Source organism: Hydra vulgaris, chromosome 12, assembly GCF_038396675.1.
Source record: "Hydra vulgaris chromosome 12, alternate assembly HydraT2T_AEP".
Classification (NCBI taxonomy): domain Eukaryota; kingdom Metazoa; phylum Cnidaria; class Hydrozoa; order Anthoathecata; family Hydridae; genus Hydra; species Hydra vulgaris.
This window is the reverse complement of record NC_088931.1, coordinates 83392437-83412347: the sequence shown is the minus strand read 5'-3', so window position 1 is coordinate 83412347 and position 19911 is coordinate 83392437. Positions and strand designations below refer to the sequence as shown.

Here is a 19911-nt window from a genome sequence, read left to right as displayed (position 1 = left end):
TTCTGCACATAAACCTTGTTTGTCAAAACCACTAAGTTTCAGAGTTAAAAGCTTGAGAAAGAATTGAACTATTTTGAAAGTATTATTTCTCATTGAAAATAGTGTTTCCTGTAGCCTTGTGAAGGTGAATATTATAAAAAAAAATACAATGGCATGCAAGAGTTTCCGGCCAGTGACATTTTTTACTCTATTTTAATTTCAAAAAAGTCGAATTTTAATCAGTATCAGATGTTAGAATGAGATATAGAAAAATAAACATAGTAAAAAATTATTATTTAGAGGCCATCCATATATTACGTACGCACCGAGGGAGGAGGGGGAGGTCCCAAGTTGAGTAATATGCGTAAGAGTACGTATAGGGGATGGGGGAGGGTCCAAAAAAAGTATGTACGCAAACGAAAATATCAAACATTTATACTATATCTCAAAAAAGTTCACCCCCCATTTAAAATGAAGATTTATGGAATATAAGAAATGTAATTTTGCAACACATGTTCCAGTACTTTATAGAAAACCAATAAACATGAATAATTAAAATTATTTTAGAATGCATTTGACAATAAGTATTTAATGTTAAGTTTTTCTATGCTATGACATAAAGGCACTAAATCTTGGATCACTTTTACTGCACGTTCTGCACATATATTGACCCTTGTGTTGGAATTGGTGTTGGCTCTGTGGACCAAAATGTCTTCAACAATTTTAACGCTTTTGGATGCTCTATATTTGGATTCTAATAGATGAACAAAATCTGCAGGATTGAAGTAGTGATCACCAAACCATATATCACCCCATGAATCACAGATGAAGTTGCATGCTGCTTGAGCAGATTTCGATTCTTGATAGTCTGGTATTAAAATGTAAGCAAGTAGAACAAAAATTACTCTCAAGTTCCATCTTGAATTGCTTATAGCAGGAAGTATTTGAAATTCACTTTTGGAAAGGTACCTGTGCTTTTGAACTTTTTATAACAAGCTATTAAGTGATACAGGAAGTCCATGTCATCTCGCCAGCGTATCCAATTTACTTTTGTCAAAGGATCTCCAGTATTCTAAAGTAATAACTTCAGGTTCTTGTACTCTTGCCGTAATCTTGTCACATACGGGTAATGAAGATTTGGTTTTGTTGTTGATCTTTCAAAAAGATCATTCATGACATGTAAAATATGGCGGTGGCATCCTAAAAAAGAAGGTTTTTCTAGTCCAATGGTTTTGAAATGTTTCTGTGACAGTGTTACTACACCAATTCTTGTTCCGATATTTACATATGTTGTATCAGATACAACCATTTTTATGGCTAGCCACAGCTCATATTCATCCAGCACAAGTTTTATCCCATTAAATATTGTTTAAACATTTTCCATTCATTAGCTCAAGAACAGCAAGTCTAACCTCTTTCTTTTCATATTTAAAAACAACTACTTGATGTTCCATTTTCTCTATGTGTTTTCCATCAAAGTGTAAAGACCGCTTTTCATTTTTTAAGTTCTCCATATAATTTGCTTTCAACTTTTCTCCTTCTTTCCCAACATCTTTGTAGACACCACTATGAGTTGGAGTAGGAATAGAAATTCCATTTTTTGATAAAGTTTTGCAGACTTTATGTGCTTTTTTGGTACTAATCTTTGCAGAAATCACCAAATTTACAGACAAATTTGTTTTTTGTCTTTTAGATGATGATGACAAACTTTCAACATCTTTAGCTTCAGTATCACTGCTGGAACACTGGTCTTCAGTTACTGAATAACCTCCTTCACTAGCTGATTCATCGAAATCTCAATCTTGGCTGATTTGTTTCTTGAACATTGGTTTCTTTATCAACACCAGTTTTCTTGGATGAATACCTTCAGTATCTTCAATTGTGGCACAATATCCAACTCTTCCATTTTTTGTCATTTGCAGACCATAAAACTCTTTATCTTCCTGACGCAATCAATCACCTTTCTCATCAGTTTTGTTAAACAATCGGGTAAAATTTTGAGTTCCAGGTTTTCGACTATTTTTGTGAAGTGTTTTCAATACATTTTCTATTTTTCTTTCTGATGGTGATTTACTATGTAAAATTGAAATATTCAGTTTTCTCCATATTAGTTCAATTTCTTTAGCCAACTCTCTCCTTTCTGCTTTTTACATTTGATGAGAAACTTTTAAATTAATCAATAATATGCTGTTCTGAAGACATTTTATTCATTTCACTAATACTTTTAACAATAGCACATATTCTTGAAGTCTTAGCTTTTTCAAATCTCACTAAATTTGATTCCAAAACTTTCTTATTCTTGTCTGAAGCAAGACCATTTTTAGCAATTTTTGTATGTCTATTACGTTATTTATAACTTATTAGGATAACATTAAAAAGATAGGAAAAATTATTTTCAACTTGGGGGGTAATCTTTTTCAAAAATTAACAGTAAAAACTTATATTTTCTGTTTATAAATATAACTTCTCCACTCATGGTGACAGGGGGAATTAAAAATTCTTAAAAAAATTTTTTAGTCATACCCCTAATGTACAATATGCAACAATGGAAAGGGGGGGGGGATCCAAATTTGGAGATTTTTTAGTATGTAATATATGGATGGCCTCTTCTGTTTGTGAATATATTTGTTACTATAATTGTTAATTTACACGTACAAAAGTTTCCGGCCAATTTGTGTTATTAGAAAAATTATTGGTCCACATGTTCTATAATATAATTAAATTACTCTTTACAGTGATAACAGCTGCACAACATTGTGGCATTGACTCAATCAATTAATACAAGCAGGTGGGATCTTTTCCCATTATTCCTTCAATGATTTGAAAAATGCGGCTTTATTCGAATATGAATGCTTCTGAACTTAACGACCTAGCATTTTCCAGAAATGTTCCAATGGGTTCAAGTCCGATGATTGTGATGGCCATCTTAAAACTCTCACATTTGAAGCTGAAAACCACTGTTTTAACAACTTGGATGCGTGTTTTTTGGTCATTATCTTGCTGAAACATCTAATTTTGCGGCATTATTTCTTTTAATAACAAATTGTTTTTTAAAATGTCCTTGTAAATAGAAGCATTCATATTTTATCTCAACTAATTTACCGCCTCCTTGCGTAGAGAAAATTCCACAAAATATCACACTTCCTCTACTATGTTTTACAGTTAGAATTTGGTAAAAAAACGTCATTTCGTCATTGGACATCGAAGATGGGTGTCTATCATCGTCTCCAAAATGATTAAATTTAGATTCTTCTAAGAAAGCTAATTTTCGCCAAGGCATGCTTATGTTAGATATGCAAACATTTATGTATGAAGAGTACTATGTTATCACTCACAAATAAGCTGTTCTCACAAATCACTCAAAAACTATGAATTATCTTAAAAAATTTCAATACAAAATGTTTCAAAATATTGATTAGTGATGCTAACAAATATTGATTTGAAGATCTTTAAATGCTATAACTGTTTTAGAAAGCATAAAAACTTCTTATGAAATAAATTATTAAGGGGTTAGTTGGGTGGCTAAGGGGGGTAAAAAAAGCTTTGAAAAATTTTTTTTAATGGAAACACAAGATATAAAACATTCAAAAAATATATACATCAAAAACTCTAAAAACTAACAACTTACCTGGAAAAAACATCTGGCCAAAATTTTCCTCCATGATCATTATCTGGTATATAAACATAAAGCAGTTGATGGGTCCACACAATATATCCAAAAAGATTATAAAGCACAAAGAATGGAATAATGATAGGCGAAAGAATTGAATAAGACAGTCCAATTAGGAAGAAAAGCAGCACTTGAGAATACTATAGTAAAATATATAAATACATTCATATATACTTACATACATACATACATACATACATACATACATACATATATATATTTATATATATACATACATACATACATACACACAGTGCTCGAACTGAGGCGAGATGCCATCCCGTCGCATTTTTATAAATCTCTATAAATAACAATGATAAGGCGGGATTGTATTTTTAATTTACCAAATACCATTTCGTTATTTTTTCTCCACTTCGAGCACTTTTTATATACACATATATATATACACACACACACACACATATCAACAAATTAAAAAACTCAAAACAAATAAATATTCACGCGGACTGCATCTTATGTAATAAACTACTATAATCTTATAAATAATGGAGCTCAAAAACAATAATTCTTCATCGTTTAAAATTGTTTTTTATATTTCTTACTTATAACTTAATATTACTAAACCATATCAAATGATAGTTTATCAACATATTTAAAAAAATGTCTTTTTGATAAATTTAAAATTGTCTAACTTTAGGAACAATTTAAAACTATTACATAACCTAAGTATTATGATCCAAGTTAGCACGGTTATCATGCAACCTAATAATGCCAACATAGCTGACCCAAGAATGCCACTTATATGGAAAGATAGCATACACATCAAGGTACTCTGTGATGCAAATTTTGAAATCTATTAATTTTGTCAGCAGTAATCAATTTGATTTGAATGTTCAAATTGAGTGGAACTTTGACTTGACAGCGTGTAAAAAAAAACACCAGTAGAATGAGAACCACTCTATATAGTTTGATAAAAAGTGGGGCAAATATAGCCTATGGCCACACTAAACTCTAGATAAAATTTCATCTGAATGGTTAACTGATTAAGGATTTATGGCAATTTTAGTTTAAATTTTGTTAGTTTTTTGCTACTTATACCTCAAAACGTTACGATTACTGTGATATGGTCTTATGGATTACTGTGACTATTTTTAAAATAATGGTTACATGAGTGTCCTACTATGGTGTTTCATTCCTAACATTTTTCGAAAATGGTTATGTTACTTGCATATTGTTATGTTAGCTTAATGGTTATGTTTCTTAGCATAATGGTTATGTTACTTGCATATTGCATTATGTTAATTTTTTGATATTGCATATTGCATTATGTTACTTGCATACTTGGTAAATAATGGCCAAAAAACACATTTAAATTTTAATATCCTAAAAAATAATTTATTTTATGTTATGTTATTTAGTGTATTTATAAAAGGTTATCAGATAAAAATTTGGCCAAATTTTCAAACAAATTGTTTAATATCTAGAGATCGCCGTATTATTAGGTTTTATTTTTTGGCATGTGTTTTACCAAAAAGTTGTTTCTATAGATTTAATGTCTTAAAGGAAGTTTTTGCATTGTATGTAAAATATATTTTTAAGCATGATTGACCACTAAAAATCGTTGTGTGATTAAATAGTTTGCATTACAAAATAAACATTAGTATGTATGTATATAAAACTTCATAAACTATAAAAACAAAAGTTGGATGTTATACTAACTAGAAAAAATGAAATTAAAAAAAAACAACTTTAAAACTAGTATATTAGATTGGGAAAAAATTTATTATAATGATGAATATCAGAAAAGATTGATCACCCTGAATCCAATAATTTGTCAAGCTTTAATTGCCTACCAACAAAAAAAAATGTGTTAGCTAGTACAGTAATACATTTACATTTTTACATTTTTATTCAAAAAATAACACTTTTGCAAGAGATATTCTTAAACTTATTCTTGGTGAGCTTAAGTTTAGTTTTGGAAAAAGGAGAGAAAAGAGATATTTTTAAAGAAAAAAGAGATAATTTAAACTTGTTCTTGGAGCTTAAGTTTAGTTTGGTAAAAAGCTGGAGTACCAATACAATCAAATAACTCTCGATAAAATTGTTGGGAAAAATGCTGAATATAAAGAAAATTGAACAGCCAAGTCAAAATGTTAAAGCTGGCAAAAAAAGATTGTCAGATTTTTTAATGTACTTGAACAACTTTGCGACATTTCAGTAGTAAATGCATGTGAACTGTTGTTAATATAAATGGAAAGAAGATTGGGTATTTTATGAAGATCAAAAGAGTAGCAGAAAATATCACATGACAGGTAGCATCAATCTAGGCGTTTCAAAATGTTCAGAAGCCAAGAAGCTATACTGAGCATAGTTTTTCAGAGAAGGCCAACCAAAGATCAAAAACTAAGTGCTTTTAGTCAGTAAATTAGTTAATAGTGCTGAAGAAAAAAAATCAAAGAGATACAGAGTTTACTCTTTTATCTCTATAGAAAAGGAAAATGCTTTTAACAAATTCACTCAAAATATCAGCAAAGAATTTTTCAGAAGTTACAACATCTGTGGCAGACTGATTTTGTTTATCAGTTCGCCAACAGCATCTATTTCAATCCGCTATCATCGACAAAAGCCTAGGCAAACTTAATGATATGTCTATATCAGTATCAACTGTGCAACGATAAAGACAAGATGTGCAGGAGAAAACAGTTTTGTCAATTAAAGCTGACTAAAAGATAAACAAAACAAAAAAATTTTGCACTAGGATTCGAAGCTTTTTCATTTAGACATTAAGTTTATATAAACTGAGGTTATGAACTAAGCAGTTCTTATAAGTTGATCTCATAATGGTAATTTATTTATTTATATACTATGTATAATTCTTATTGCTGTTTTCACAGAAATTAACTTTTATTTGCAGGCTTAAACTTATTGGTGTAACTTATTGGTAAAATTTAATGAGATGCAACCATGAAACTCACACAAGATTGGAAAATTTTGGAAAACATTGTTGGTATATGCTTTGGTGCCAAAGCCAGCAACACAGGTAATAAAAAAGGAGCAGCAACTTTAACTGAAATTGAGTCAAAGAGACCTCTCCATTGGCTAGCATATTGCCATTATCAAAACGATTTAAGATTCAACAGGTAAAATTTAATGAGATGCAACCATGAAACTCACACAAGATTGGAAAATTTTGGAAAACATTGTTGGTATATGCTTTGGTGCCAAAGCCAGCAACACAGGTAATAAAAAAGGAGCAGCAACTTTAACTGAAATTGAGTCAAAGAGACCTCTCCATTGGCTAGCATATTGCCATTATCAAAACGAGCTACACATCAAACATGCATTTACTGCATTTACTGCAAGAGATAGAAAAAGTCTAGATGAACCTATTTTTAAACATTTCCAAGCCAAATTTTCAAGATTTGATATTGATTACTCAAACTTTATTTTTTAAAGTGGCCTACCCAAATCAAATCAGAAATATATAATCAAGGAAACTTAGTTCTGAAATGGGCTCATCAATGCCTCAATAAGAAAAAATTTTTGTAAGAATATTCAAATTCACAAATCAGGTGCAATTAACAATCTCGCATTGAATTGATATCAAGAAGAGGATTAAGATATTGCAACTGCTGTGATTTCATTTTTTAACCAACTCCTTTGGCATTTAACCAAAGAGCTTGTTATTCTTCAACCTTTTTTATTTTTTTAATCTACCAACGGTCTTGGCTTCTTTTTGATTTATTAGGACTAATAAATAATCAAGAATGGCTCCAGATGAATCCACACAAGTGGATGTATTGAATAGGGTGGTTCAAAAAACAACTTTTTTTTAAATAGTCTGCTGCACTTAACTAAATGTGTTCTATATAATACAAAAATACTAGGTTTAAAATGTTTTTGAATAAAAAATATTTTTACCCTTAAAACTTTGACAGGTCCTTTTTACCCTTAAAAGGTCCTTTTTACCCTTAAAACTTTGACAGACCCTTAAAAATTTGACAGGTCCCTAATATTTTGAAAAAAAAAAGTTTTTCTAGTATGTTAACCTGGTACTCAAAAGAAGCGAAATTATATAAAAACTTCAATAATAATAATTAATTTACATAAAAAAAATTTTTTTCAGATATAATCGCCTAAAAAATATTGTTTTTAAGATGAAAATAAAAAAAGTCAATATTTTTAAGTTTTTTTAAAATAATTTTTTAAACATTTTTTTATGTAAATTGATTATTATTTTTGAAGTTTTTATATAATTTTGCTTCTTTTAAATACCAGGTTAACATACTTTAGAAAAACTTCTTTTTTCAAAATATTAGGGACCTGTCAAATTTTAAAGGGTCTTGAGGCACCCCTAAAAATATTTTTTATTCAAAAAAATTTTAAACCTAGTGTTTTTGTATTATATAGAACACATTTAGTTAAGTGCAGCAGACTATTTTAAAAAAAGTTGTTTTTTGAACCACCCTAGTATTGAACTGAAGAAAATTTTACAAAACAATTAGAAATAACAAATAATTGCGCCAAAAGAGAAATCAAGTTTACTCTTGAGTCCTTAATAAACGTCCCCACCCGTTTATTAATTTTTGAATATTTTCCCTACCCACCCTAAGCTTATTAAGACCCCAGCCACTATAAAGTGCTTCAAAATTGACCATCTTGTTCTTGTAAATGTTAAGTTAAATATGGGCTTCTCAAACAACAGATTAAAAAAACTTGTCAAAAATAAAAATCATCTTTTGAAATATATAAGATGCCAGGTATCACTTTTAATAACTTTAAGGTTCCAATTATCTTTTCTGATACTTTTAATGTTGTAATTATCTCTTATTTATACTTTTAAAGTGGTAGATATATTTTCTGGTATTTTTTAAAGTGCTTTTTACCTTATCAGAAATACAAAATATCTAGGGTTTATAATCAAATATTCACTACTTTAACTTGGAATTTGAAGCATTGGAGCTCCAAATATGTGAATTTCAAAACCCAATACAGAAAAAAGTAATTAATTTTTGACTAATGTAAAATGGTAGCCATAGAATTCAGAATTTAAATTTTTATAGAGTTGAATAAAATCTCTAAACATTATAAGAGCTCCCAGACTTCTAAGTCCCAGTCTACTAAGTCTAGATAAAAATAGCTAATAAGCCCTGGAGTTCATTTTGGAACTTACCAAACACGTAACTATCATACACAACCAACACAACTTCTTCCAATATTTTCAAAATTTTTTTCAAAAAGAGTTTTATAAATGTTAAGTGCCATCACAGAGACGAAAAACATCACAGAGACAACAAACTAAAGAACCAAACTAAGTTTGTCTAAAGTATATGAAGAAATTTAACTGTAAAAATTGTTGTCAAAATTGAAACATTTAATATATGGGCTAGAAAGTAAATAGTAATAATAAAGTTTTGTTTATGTTACTTTTTTATACTTTCTTTCTTCTTAACTAGTATTAAAAATTTTTTTTGTGTTATATCATTCATCTTCTTTTTTTCTTTTTGGGTTTCTTTTTCAACCTTTTTATCTTTTTATCACAATTTTTTTTATCCTTACCAATGACAAAACGTTTTTAAAAAAATTTGTCATTGGTAAGGATTAAAACTAATTGCGATTTTTAATGGTGTTGTATTGATATCCTGCAATGCAATTAAAATTTATAAAAATTATGACACATAATATCAACAAACAAAAAATTGTGAAAATAAATTACCATAATTTCGTACTCAGCTCCTTTTGGTTTCCAAGCCTCTTGAATTTGTCGTTGAGAGTGTGCAAAACTTAAAAAAAAAAAAATTATCTATAAAAATTAAAATAAAATAAAATTTAATTTTGCGTTTCATAAACTTAACATATATAAAATAGCTTTGGTCCACCTTAAAGCCCAGATACAGTGTTTAACTGTAAATAATTACAATTACTTTAAAGTATCACTTGACATAATTAAAAGAAATGTTATAAAGTAAAAGGAGTAAATTCCAGGTAAAAATCTGGATAATTCATTTAAAAAAAAAAGGTATGTATGCTACCATTGTGCTTTTTAATCTTATTTTACCATTATGTTTTAATATTTATTTTTACCCTTTTTTATTTATTTTTTAAAAATTTGACTTTTTATGAAGTGGATGCCTCATTATCTCTTCTGTCCCAAAATACAGTTGTTGGAGAAGGGTTGTTTTGAATCTTTCAAAAGACACTACGTAATCATTAAGAGGCATATTGGTAATTGAAGGAACAAAATTTAATACCAAACTTAAAGGCCCTCTTTCATCGCCTGTTAGAATGTGTTTTGATATGTTGGCTATTAATTTATTATTGAATTGATGTAAGAAACTTGACTTAGCTTGATTGATTTCATTGTTTTACTGCGTCATGTTGCTATGTGGTATTGACGAAAATAATTTAAACAATTTAGTAAATGGTACAAAGTTTCTTTGTTTGTTAGATGGAGTAAACAGTTTTTTTGTTGATCCTAGAGAAAAATATTTTATCAAAGATGCCTGTAATAACCTAATACAATCTTTAGTAAGAGACAACAGATAACTAATGAAGATAATTTTAATAAAAGACAACAGTGAGATAGCACAAACAGATTTAATGTTTGTGGATTTTTACTAAGTGATACAAACCATTAAACAATTGATGGTAAAATAGATGTAGAATAGTCAAACTAAAAGAAATCTATACATTAAATATCAGTTAATACATGGTATGAATAACCTTTTTTGTGAGATAACACCATGATATAAGGCGCAATATAAAAATAATGTAAATAGTGGGGAAAAAAATTTGTTTTAAAATAAAGTTTTTAACAAATCTACATAATCTTGAGACCATAACTAAATCAAAATTCCTAAAAATAAAGTTTTCTCTACAGTCCAAATTAACATAATTTTGAGACCATAGCAAATACACAATAGAACAAACATCAACAAATCAGACTGTTGAAAGGTGCTAGTTAACAAAAATAAAGTAAAAAAACTCAAACACACATGATTACACCTCATATATACAACATACTAGGGGAGACCGGGGCTAGTTGCAACAGGGGTAAGTTGCAACAATGCGGTTTAAAGAATGATTTTTGTATATTTTTCCTAAATTTTTCTTAAATAATATAACTATAACTTTAACACGTCAGCTGTAAAAAACTTACAGTTATTCAATAAAAATTTCAAAAGTTATTGATGTTTTTTTTTTTCCATATAAAATTCTAAATTTCGTTTTTGAAGTTTTTTTGGGTTTTACTTTAACCTTAGAGGTATATGACCATAATAAAGTTATGGTAAGTTAAAAAAATCTTTTTCAAACACGATAAGTCAAAAGAAAAATTTTTTTTCAATAAAAATAATTATATACAATGATTAGAGTGATAATGATGCCTATGGGGTAAGTTGCATCAAATTGCTTGGGGTAAGTTGAATCCTAAATTAGCTGCGGGTTTTGTTGATTTTACGCACTTAACTAGTTTTTTCTAAAATAATGGACGCTTTTTTTATGTAACAGCGCAAACAAATATAAACGAAAACAAAAATTTTATGATGAAGATAAGTTTAAATAAATTGTAAATGTATATAATATATATAAAGCATATGTATATATATGTATATATGTTTATGCATATATACATATATATACATATACATGTTTATGCATATGTTTATGTATATATACATGTATCTTATATGTATATTATGTTTAATATACATATTACATACATGTATATACCTATATATACATACATAATATATAATAAATGAATATATATATATATATATATATATATATATATATATATATAAATTTATACATAATATACATAAGCATATATGTATATATACATAATATATAATACATAAATACGCTTCATATATATTATATACATATACAACTTATATAATCTTTTATTTATTTTTATTTATTATTTTTTTTTAAACTTATTATTATCATAAAATTTTGTTTTAAATTTATATATATATATAATATTTATATATATATATATATATATATATATATATATATATATATATATATATATATATATATATATATATATATAATATATATATATATATATATATATATATACATATATATACATATATATATATATATAAATATATATATATATATGTATATATATATGTTATATGTGTATTATGTATAAATTTATATATATATAAATTTATATATATATATATATATATATATATATATATATATATATATATATATATATATATATATATATACATGCATACATATATGCAAAGATACATTCATATATAAATAAATGATGATGTAGGTTAAGTTGTGTAAAATGACTAATGTTTTTTTATTTTATTGTTATTTGATTAAACTGTTATTTTGTGCTTAAGTAAAAATTGTAAATGAGAACTTATAAGAGAAAAACTGAAAAAGGACTTTATCCAACAGCAGTGGTAATAGAGGCAGCAAACCATGTTATTGATGGAAAAGAAATATCAATTAGAGCATCAGCAAAAAAGTATGGAATCCACTATTCAACTCTTTTTCATTACATAAATAAAGTAAAAAAAGCTATTAATATGGGAATGCCGCTACCTATTCCTGGTTATAAAAAGTCACGCCAAGTTTTCAATTTAGAACAAGAAAAAGCTATTGCTTCATATATATCAACAGCTTCTGATATTTATTTTCGATTATCACCTTATGAAGCACGAAAACTTGCATTTGAATGTGCTATAAAGTATAACCTTAATTTTCCAAAATCTTGGTTAAAACTTTCAATGGCTGGTCCTGACTGGATGAGAGGGTTTTTAAATCGACATTCAGGATTGTCTATCAGAAGCAACAAGTCTTGCACGAACAACTAGTTTTAATTGTGCTAATTAAGGTGTATTTTTTCAAAAATTATCAGATGTTTTAGATAAAAATAATTTTTCTGCATCTAATATTTGCAATGTTGATGAGACTGGTATCACCACTGTGCAAAAACCAAACAAGGTAATTGCTCGTAAAGGTATTAGGCAAGTTGGAGCATTAACATCTCAAGAATGGGGGACTAGTGACTATGGTGTTAGCTGTAAATGCATGTGGCAATAGTGTGCCTCCAATGTTTCTATTTCCGAGAAAGAAATTTTTTGATCACTTTATTTGTGATGGACCAAATAAATGCATTGGTGCTTCGAATGGGTCAGGGTGGATGAATGAAGAGTGCTTTGTTACTTACTTAAACCACTTTATTCGGCATGTCAAGCCCACAAAAGAAAGTCCTGTGTCTATTACTTTTAGACAACCATCAGTCTCATTTATCTGTTCAATTAATAACATTGTGTAAAGATAATGGTATAATTTTGCTTTCGTTCCCTCCTCATTGCTCACATAAGTTGCAACCTCTAGATAGATCTGTATTCAGACCATTCAAAAAATGCATAGCTAATGCACAAGACTCATGGATGAAACAATGACCAGGAAAAACAATGAGTATATATGATTTGCCAGGAATTGCAAAAATAGCCTTACAGCATTCTCTTACACAATAAAACATAACATCTGGTTTTAGAGTGGCAGGAATATTCCCATATGATAAGGATATTTTCAGATGCAGATTTTGCTCCATCATTTGTTACTGATCGTCCAGCAACTCAATCTAAAGCAGGTATTAATATTAGTATATCAACTTCAATCTCAGATGCAATTCCATCTCTGGCATCATTAGAATTTTCCCCAGAGAATGTAAGACCTCTGCCAAAAGCACAACCTAGGAAAGAAATACTCACTAGATCAAAGAGAAAGTATGCAGAAATTCTTACAGATACTCCAGTAAAACAGTGACTTATGGCTGAAAATGAAGTTAGTTCTAAAAAGAGAAAGTCTAATACTTCCACATCAACAAGCAAAAAGAAAAACAATAAAGGTGAATTAAAATGGAATTAATGTAACTTTTTGCATTAAAAAAATTGTTTTTTAAACAAAATGTTATTGTGTTTTTATATCCTAAAAACAGAAAAAAACAGAACTTAAATATCCTAAATACTCCTCTTGTCTTTTTTTAAACTTAATTGTTGTTTATTTGACCAATAGAACTTTTTTTTTTCAAAAACAGTTTTTAGTTTACTTAACAAGTCAGGTATATGTGAAGTCTAGCATAATAAATGTATTGCAACTCAAGGAAAATACTACTTTCTTTTATTGTAATTATAAAATTTTTGTTGCCAAATAGAAATTAAAGATTGACTAGTAATTTTTCTGTGAACTCTAAAAGGCTTATTCTTTTAAAGTAATGTGTTGCAACTTGCCCCGCTCACTGTTGCAACTTGCCCCGACGCGGGGTAAGTTGCAACATTTTTTTTTTCATTTTTGTTTCACTATTGCGGAATAACTAAGTTTTATATTATATTTATCAGTGTTGGATTAACATGTTGCTAAGATCTATTTTATATCCCTGAAAAAAAAATTTCAAAAATATTAAAGTTTAAGGAGATAAATGCAGTTTTATTAATTTTGTTGCAACTAGCCCCGGTCTCCCCTACAGACTATTTATTAAAAGAAAATATTATAAGATAGCTTATCTATATATAAAAAAAAGCATGTAAAATGATGTAACAGGCTATATGTGCATATAGGTGTATAGGTGTAATGTGTAATTCTGTGCTGTTTGTGTTGTTTGGTAGAGTTTTGTGTTGTTAGTGACTAGCATAAAAAGTTCATCTCTGAATTACACCGAGCCAACTTGATCACAGGGGCGGGTTTAAGGGGGGGGCTAAGGGGGTAGTAGCCCCCCCCTTGGGACAATGTTATATATTTTTTAAAACGAATAATAAAATATATCAATAATCTTTATATGCAAAAGTTATGCATAAATGCATATACATAAGTTATGCAACATAACTTCGTTTTAGTTTTATTGGAAAAACGCTTGAATGCTTCTTGCATTTTTAAGTTAATAAGTTTCTTAACCATAATGCATTGCAACTTAGATTGTTATTATAAAGCGGTGTCATATAGTTTGCATTGTAGTTTATTCTTCTGTATTTGTTTATAGCCGTGCTTTTATTTTTGTTTTTTAGTTTTAAATTTAATTTTTTAAATTTTAAGGGATATTTTTTAAGTTTTATGTGTTGTATGTCATGTGTTTTGTTTAAAGTTTTACACAAAATTTTTAACAAATGAGCAATGCCAATGGAAATGGTAAAAACCCAGCTAATGCAAAAAGAAAACAAGTCAATATTTCTACATATTTTAACAAGAAACACATTTTATCAGAACAAGTTAATAAAACAGAGAACTTAACCATTCCGATACCGTGCACTTCTCAATTATCTGAAAATGATAAAAACACTGCTTGCAGTATCGAAAAAGATATTTTAGAACCTTTAACTTTTATTGAGGATATTGGATATTATATAAACTCAAAGTCTTTAAATCAGAATACAAGATATAGATTAGTTAAAAAAAATTGGTTGCCTGGATCTGATTTTATTTATCCTTTTTCAACACATGTTAAAAAAGGCAAAGAAGTAAAGCGATACTTAAATCAATCTCACTTAATGAAATTCCCTTGGTTAGTATATTCATCATTAAAATCTGGGTTATTCTGTAAATTTTGTGTACTTTTCCTTGTTAACAATACTGGAGGATTAAGAAATACTGAACCTTTAAAAAAATTAGTCACTGTACCATTAAATACATTTGCTAAACTATTAGGAAAAGATGGCGATCTAGAATCCCACCAAAATAATTTATATCACAAAAATGCAATTTTACAAGCTAATGAGTTTTTAATCCGTTATGAACAGCCAGAAAGAGAAGTTCTAAACTTGATTGACAGCGAAAGAAAGAGGCAAATAGTTGAAAATAGAGAAAGAATTACTCCTATTATTGAGTCAATAATTTTTTTAGCTAGACAAAACATTCCTTTAAGAGGGCATAGGGATGATGGAGAATTATTAATTAATTCTAGTTCAAAAACATCCGTTATCAATGAAGGGAACTTTAGAGAACTTTTAAGATTCCGAATAAAATCTGGTGATAAGATATTAGAAAATCATCTTAACACAACTCATGCCAAAGCTACATATATAAGTAATACTATTCAAGAAGAATTAATAGAATGCTGCAAAGAAGAAATTATTTATAAAATATTGACAGATATTCAATGTAATAAGTTTTATAGTATTTTATTAGACGAAACTACAGATGTATCACATTCATCTCAAATGACACTAATTTTAAGATATATTTTTGATGAAAAAATAAAAGAAGATTTTGTTTCATTCATAAATTGTCACACATACTTTTATAATAAGCAAAAGTCAAACCAGGAGGAACATATCAATCATAGTGAAGAATGTGTAGAAAATTATTAATTATCCCGAATGAGTCAAGATAGATTGAATGGTTTAGCTTTACTTTATGTTCATCGGGACAAAGAAGTGTTAACAGACAGCGTTATTGAACGGTTTTCAAAAGTGAAAAAAAGAAACATTGAATTTATATTGTAATGTTCAGAAAAACGTTTTAGTTATTACTTATGTTTCTTTTTAAAAATGGTTTCCGGTAAAAATTGACATCAATTAAACTTTAGTTGGTAACAAATAAGAAATTAATAAACAAGCGGTTTTAAAAAGCTTGGCATGGGTAAGAAAAGTTATTAAGCACGCATTAGGTTCTCTCCTATATTAAGCACGCGAGAGAATGAGTAGAACCATTAAGAGTAGTCCATAATTTACGTCAACCAACTTTAACAAATTTTACCCCCATCGTAATGCTTTTGTAACAAGATCCGTAGTTTAAAGACGACCCTTTATGTGAATTAATATGTTAGAGACAAATACGACTAAATAGACGTAAAATACGACTAGGTAAATTTTTTAAACTTTAGCCCCCCCCTTGGTAAGTGACCAAACCCGCCCCTGCTTGATCAGGGATCATATGCATAGATTTATAACTGACTTGATTCTAAAAACTAGTCCAGGCGTATTCAAGAGGCAAACATCTTCTTCAACTGCAACAGAAATTATTTTTGGAAAATAGTCATGCTCAATGACTGTAACACTAACTCTTAAGGGATAGGCCCAATATTATTCAAAAACTTATGCATATAAATTTACCAAATGGTCACACACAAGCAGTGAACGCTTAAGGAAAAAATAAATACATTAGAAAAAAGGAAAAATACTTTTCAAACAAAGCATATTTTGACAGTTATCAATACAAAAATAAAGATTAATAGAAGAGTATTTTAAAATATACTAACACGATGACAAAAATATTATTTATTTTTTTTAAAACTTAAAATGAACAAAAATATACAGCAAATATATTACCAAACAAAAACTTACATAAAAAAAAGCATACAACAATATAAGGTCTAAGAATGGAAAAAAAACTTTAATGTTAATGTGTAAAGGTAATTTGTGTTGTGGTTACGTAATAAACATCAGATTCGCATCTATTATTACTGGCATTTCATGGATCAGCACTAATAACTAGTTTATTCTGTCAAATAAAAGTCGTTGCCACTTATGCTTTACACCTATTCCATACTGAAGTAAAAAGGACTCACTACAAATAGCTAAAACTCAACCATACCCAAATTTGTAAAGTACCGATATTTTTTTGATGAAATAATAAAATATGTGTATAACTACTATATGATTTAATACATATATGTATACCAAATCAGGTCAGGCTAATCTGCTACTGGTAACATGTAACCCAGTACAACCTACTTCATGCCTGCTGCCTTGTAGGATACACTTTTTTAGGCAAAGGCTAGGAGTAGCCAACTCCGACTTAAAACAACCCCTGCCTTGGGGCTCTTGGTTGAGTAAAGGCTATGGGTTTGCTTGTGACTCTGGTTAAGTAAAGGTAATGGGTTTTGCTTGTGTCTCTGTTTTTATGACTAGGCAACTCATTCTATTATCTCCTAATAAGGGTACAGCTTTAAAACTCAGCTTAATGGTTATGAGGCTAGCTGGTAGTCAGGTTTCCCGAACTCTGTGGTAGCTCTCAGAGAGGCTGACTCCATCAACAGCTGTTAAATATCAGAGTACTAACAGTGCCATGTTGCGCATGAATGGTGTCCCTGTTTGTACTTTTGGTGCGCATTGTTGAGTCCACATTTGGAGCCCGTTGTTACGGCTTAGGGTTTATTAATAAGAAATTCACCCATTTGTTGGAAAACTAGGTTTAAATCCGCAGACTATTCTTTTATGTGCTTTCATTTAGCACCTCTTCATTCAATTGCCTTTCTCTTTGTACTATATTGCTCTCCTTCATCTCAAGACTGCACTCTTTTCGATGTTAATTCCAATCAAATTGACCAAGCTCTCTCTTTTTATCCATAAGTCAATATCATTGTTGTTGGTAACTTTAATGTTCATCACACTGAATAGCTTGGCTCTAGTGTCAGTGACTCTGCAGGTGTTAAGAATCACAACCTTTGCCTTTCTCAATCTCAAACAGTTAACTTTTCAACTTGCTTTCCAGACAACCTGACAACAGTCAACTTTTCAACTTGCTTTCGAGACAACCTGAATAATCTACCATCCCTAATTAACTTATGTCTTGTTTCTGATCCTAGTCAGTGCTCAGTTTCTCCGCATTCACCCGTAGGTGCTTCTAATCACGGTTTGATCTCTCTAAAACTATTATCTCATTCTTCTTCATATCAGAAACCTCCTATCATCATACCTCTTACAACTACCATAAGTGCTGACTAATGTACTTCTTACATAACTTCTTGGATTCAGGCTGGCATGAAATCTTTTATTCCCTCTCAACGATTCCAAGTCAAGCCTCACTCATCTCTGTGGTTTTTCTCACATTATGCTGCTGCAATTTTCTAATCGAAACCATTTCTTCCATATCTATCACCAAAACATTTCCAGAAAAAACACGTCTGTTTACTAGTGCTAGAAACCATTGTAAAAAAGTTTTGTCTAATGCCAAAGCCCGCTATTCTCAGGTCATGAAAACTCATATTTTATCTCAAAAATTAGGCTCTCGTGACTTCTGAAGAATCTTTAACAGTATCTATAATAACGGCAAATCTGCTTTTCCACCTCTCTTGAACTGTTCAGAATTTTTTCACCTCACCTAAAGACAAAGCTGAATTATTTGCTAAGAACTTTTCATCAATATCATTTCTTGATTCCACAAGTTGCATTCTACCTGATATAGCCAACAAACCGATTGCTTGCCTTTCTTATCACTTCAGCTTCTGTTGCTATAGTAATTTCCTTCTAAGACTCTTCTTCAGCTTATGGTTTGAACAACATACCTGTTATAATCTTGCAGAAGTGTTTTCCGGAGCTATCATCCATATATTCAAAACTATTTAACAAGTGCTTATCAGAGTCTTGTTTTTCATCCTGCTGGAAAGAGACATCTGTTATCCCTATTTTCAAAAATTCTGGGGAGCGATCTGACTTGTCTAACTACCGCCTCGTTCTTTCTATCATAAGCAAAGTTTTTGAATCTTTAATTAACAAACACTTAATCTCTTATCTTGAATCTAATAATTTACTTTCTGATCATTAATATGGATTTTGATCTTCTGTTTCTGCAGCTGATTTGCTAACAGTAATAACCAAATAGTTTTATCATGCATTAGATAGAGGTGGAGAGGTTAAGGCTATCGCTCTTGACATTTCTAAAGCCTTTGATAAAGTTTGGCATGCTGGTCTTCTCCATAAGCTTTCTTCTTATGGTGTATCTGGTAACATCTTTAAGATTATCGAGTCCTTCATTTCCAATTGCAGTGTAAAAGTTATCCTCGATTGACAGCACTCTTCTTCATATCCTGTCACTTCAGGGGTTCCTCAAGGTTCAATCCTTGGCCCTATACTCTTCTTAATTTACATTAATGATTTTCCAGATATTTTCACATCTAAAGTAGCTGATTGTTTGCTGATGATACTACCATTTATTCTTGTCATTTGATCTTGAAAAGGATCTTACTTCTGCTAGAGCATGGGGCTCACTGTGACTGGTGAACTTTAATTCAGATAAAACCCAATATTTTTCAGCCAATCATTATCGCAACGTTTTGGACCTTTCTATATTTATGAACAGTAATGTACTCAATGAGTCGTCTGCCCTTCTGCTTCTAGAATTAATTCTTACTTCTTTCTTAAAAACCATATATCAAATCGATTGAAAAATTAGCATCTGCTAAGGTTGCATCTCTTTATCAAGCTCAACACTTTCTTATTCCGGATTCTATACTCTATCTCTATAAATCTCAAATCCGGCCTTGTATGGAACACTGTTGCCATATCTGGGTGGATCTTCTAATGATGTCCTTTCTC

At 29.5% G+C, this 19911-nt stretch overlaps 1 protein-coding gene across 4 annotated transcripts in view; it reads right to left on the bottom strand.

The window, feature by feature from the left end:
- Positions 1-19911, bottom strand: part of LOC100213564 (uncharacterized) — an 82480-nt gene that overhangs the window by 1898 nt on the left and 60671 nt on the right. For all 4 annotated transcript variants that reach the window (XM_065814709.1, XM_065814707.1, XM_065814708.1 and 1 more), the window contains 2 exons: positions 9327-9393; positions 3608-3789 (listed from right to left, as the gene is read on the bottom strand). In XM_065814709.1, coding sequence (XP_065670781.1) covers positions 3608-3789; positions 9327-9393 — 249 coding nt within the window. The remainder of the gene's footprint in view (positions 1-3607; positions 3790-9326; positions 9394-19911) is intronic.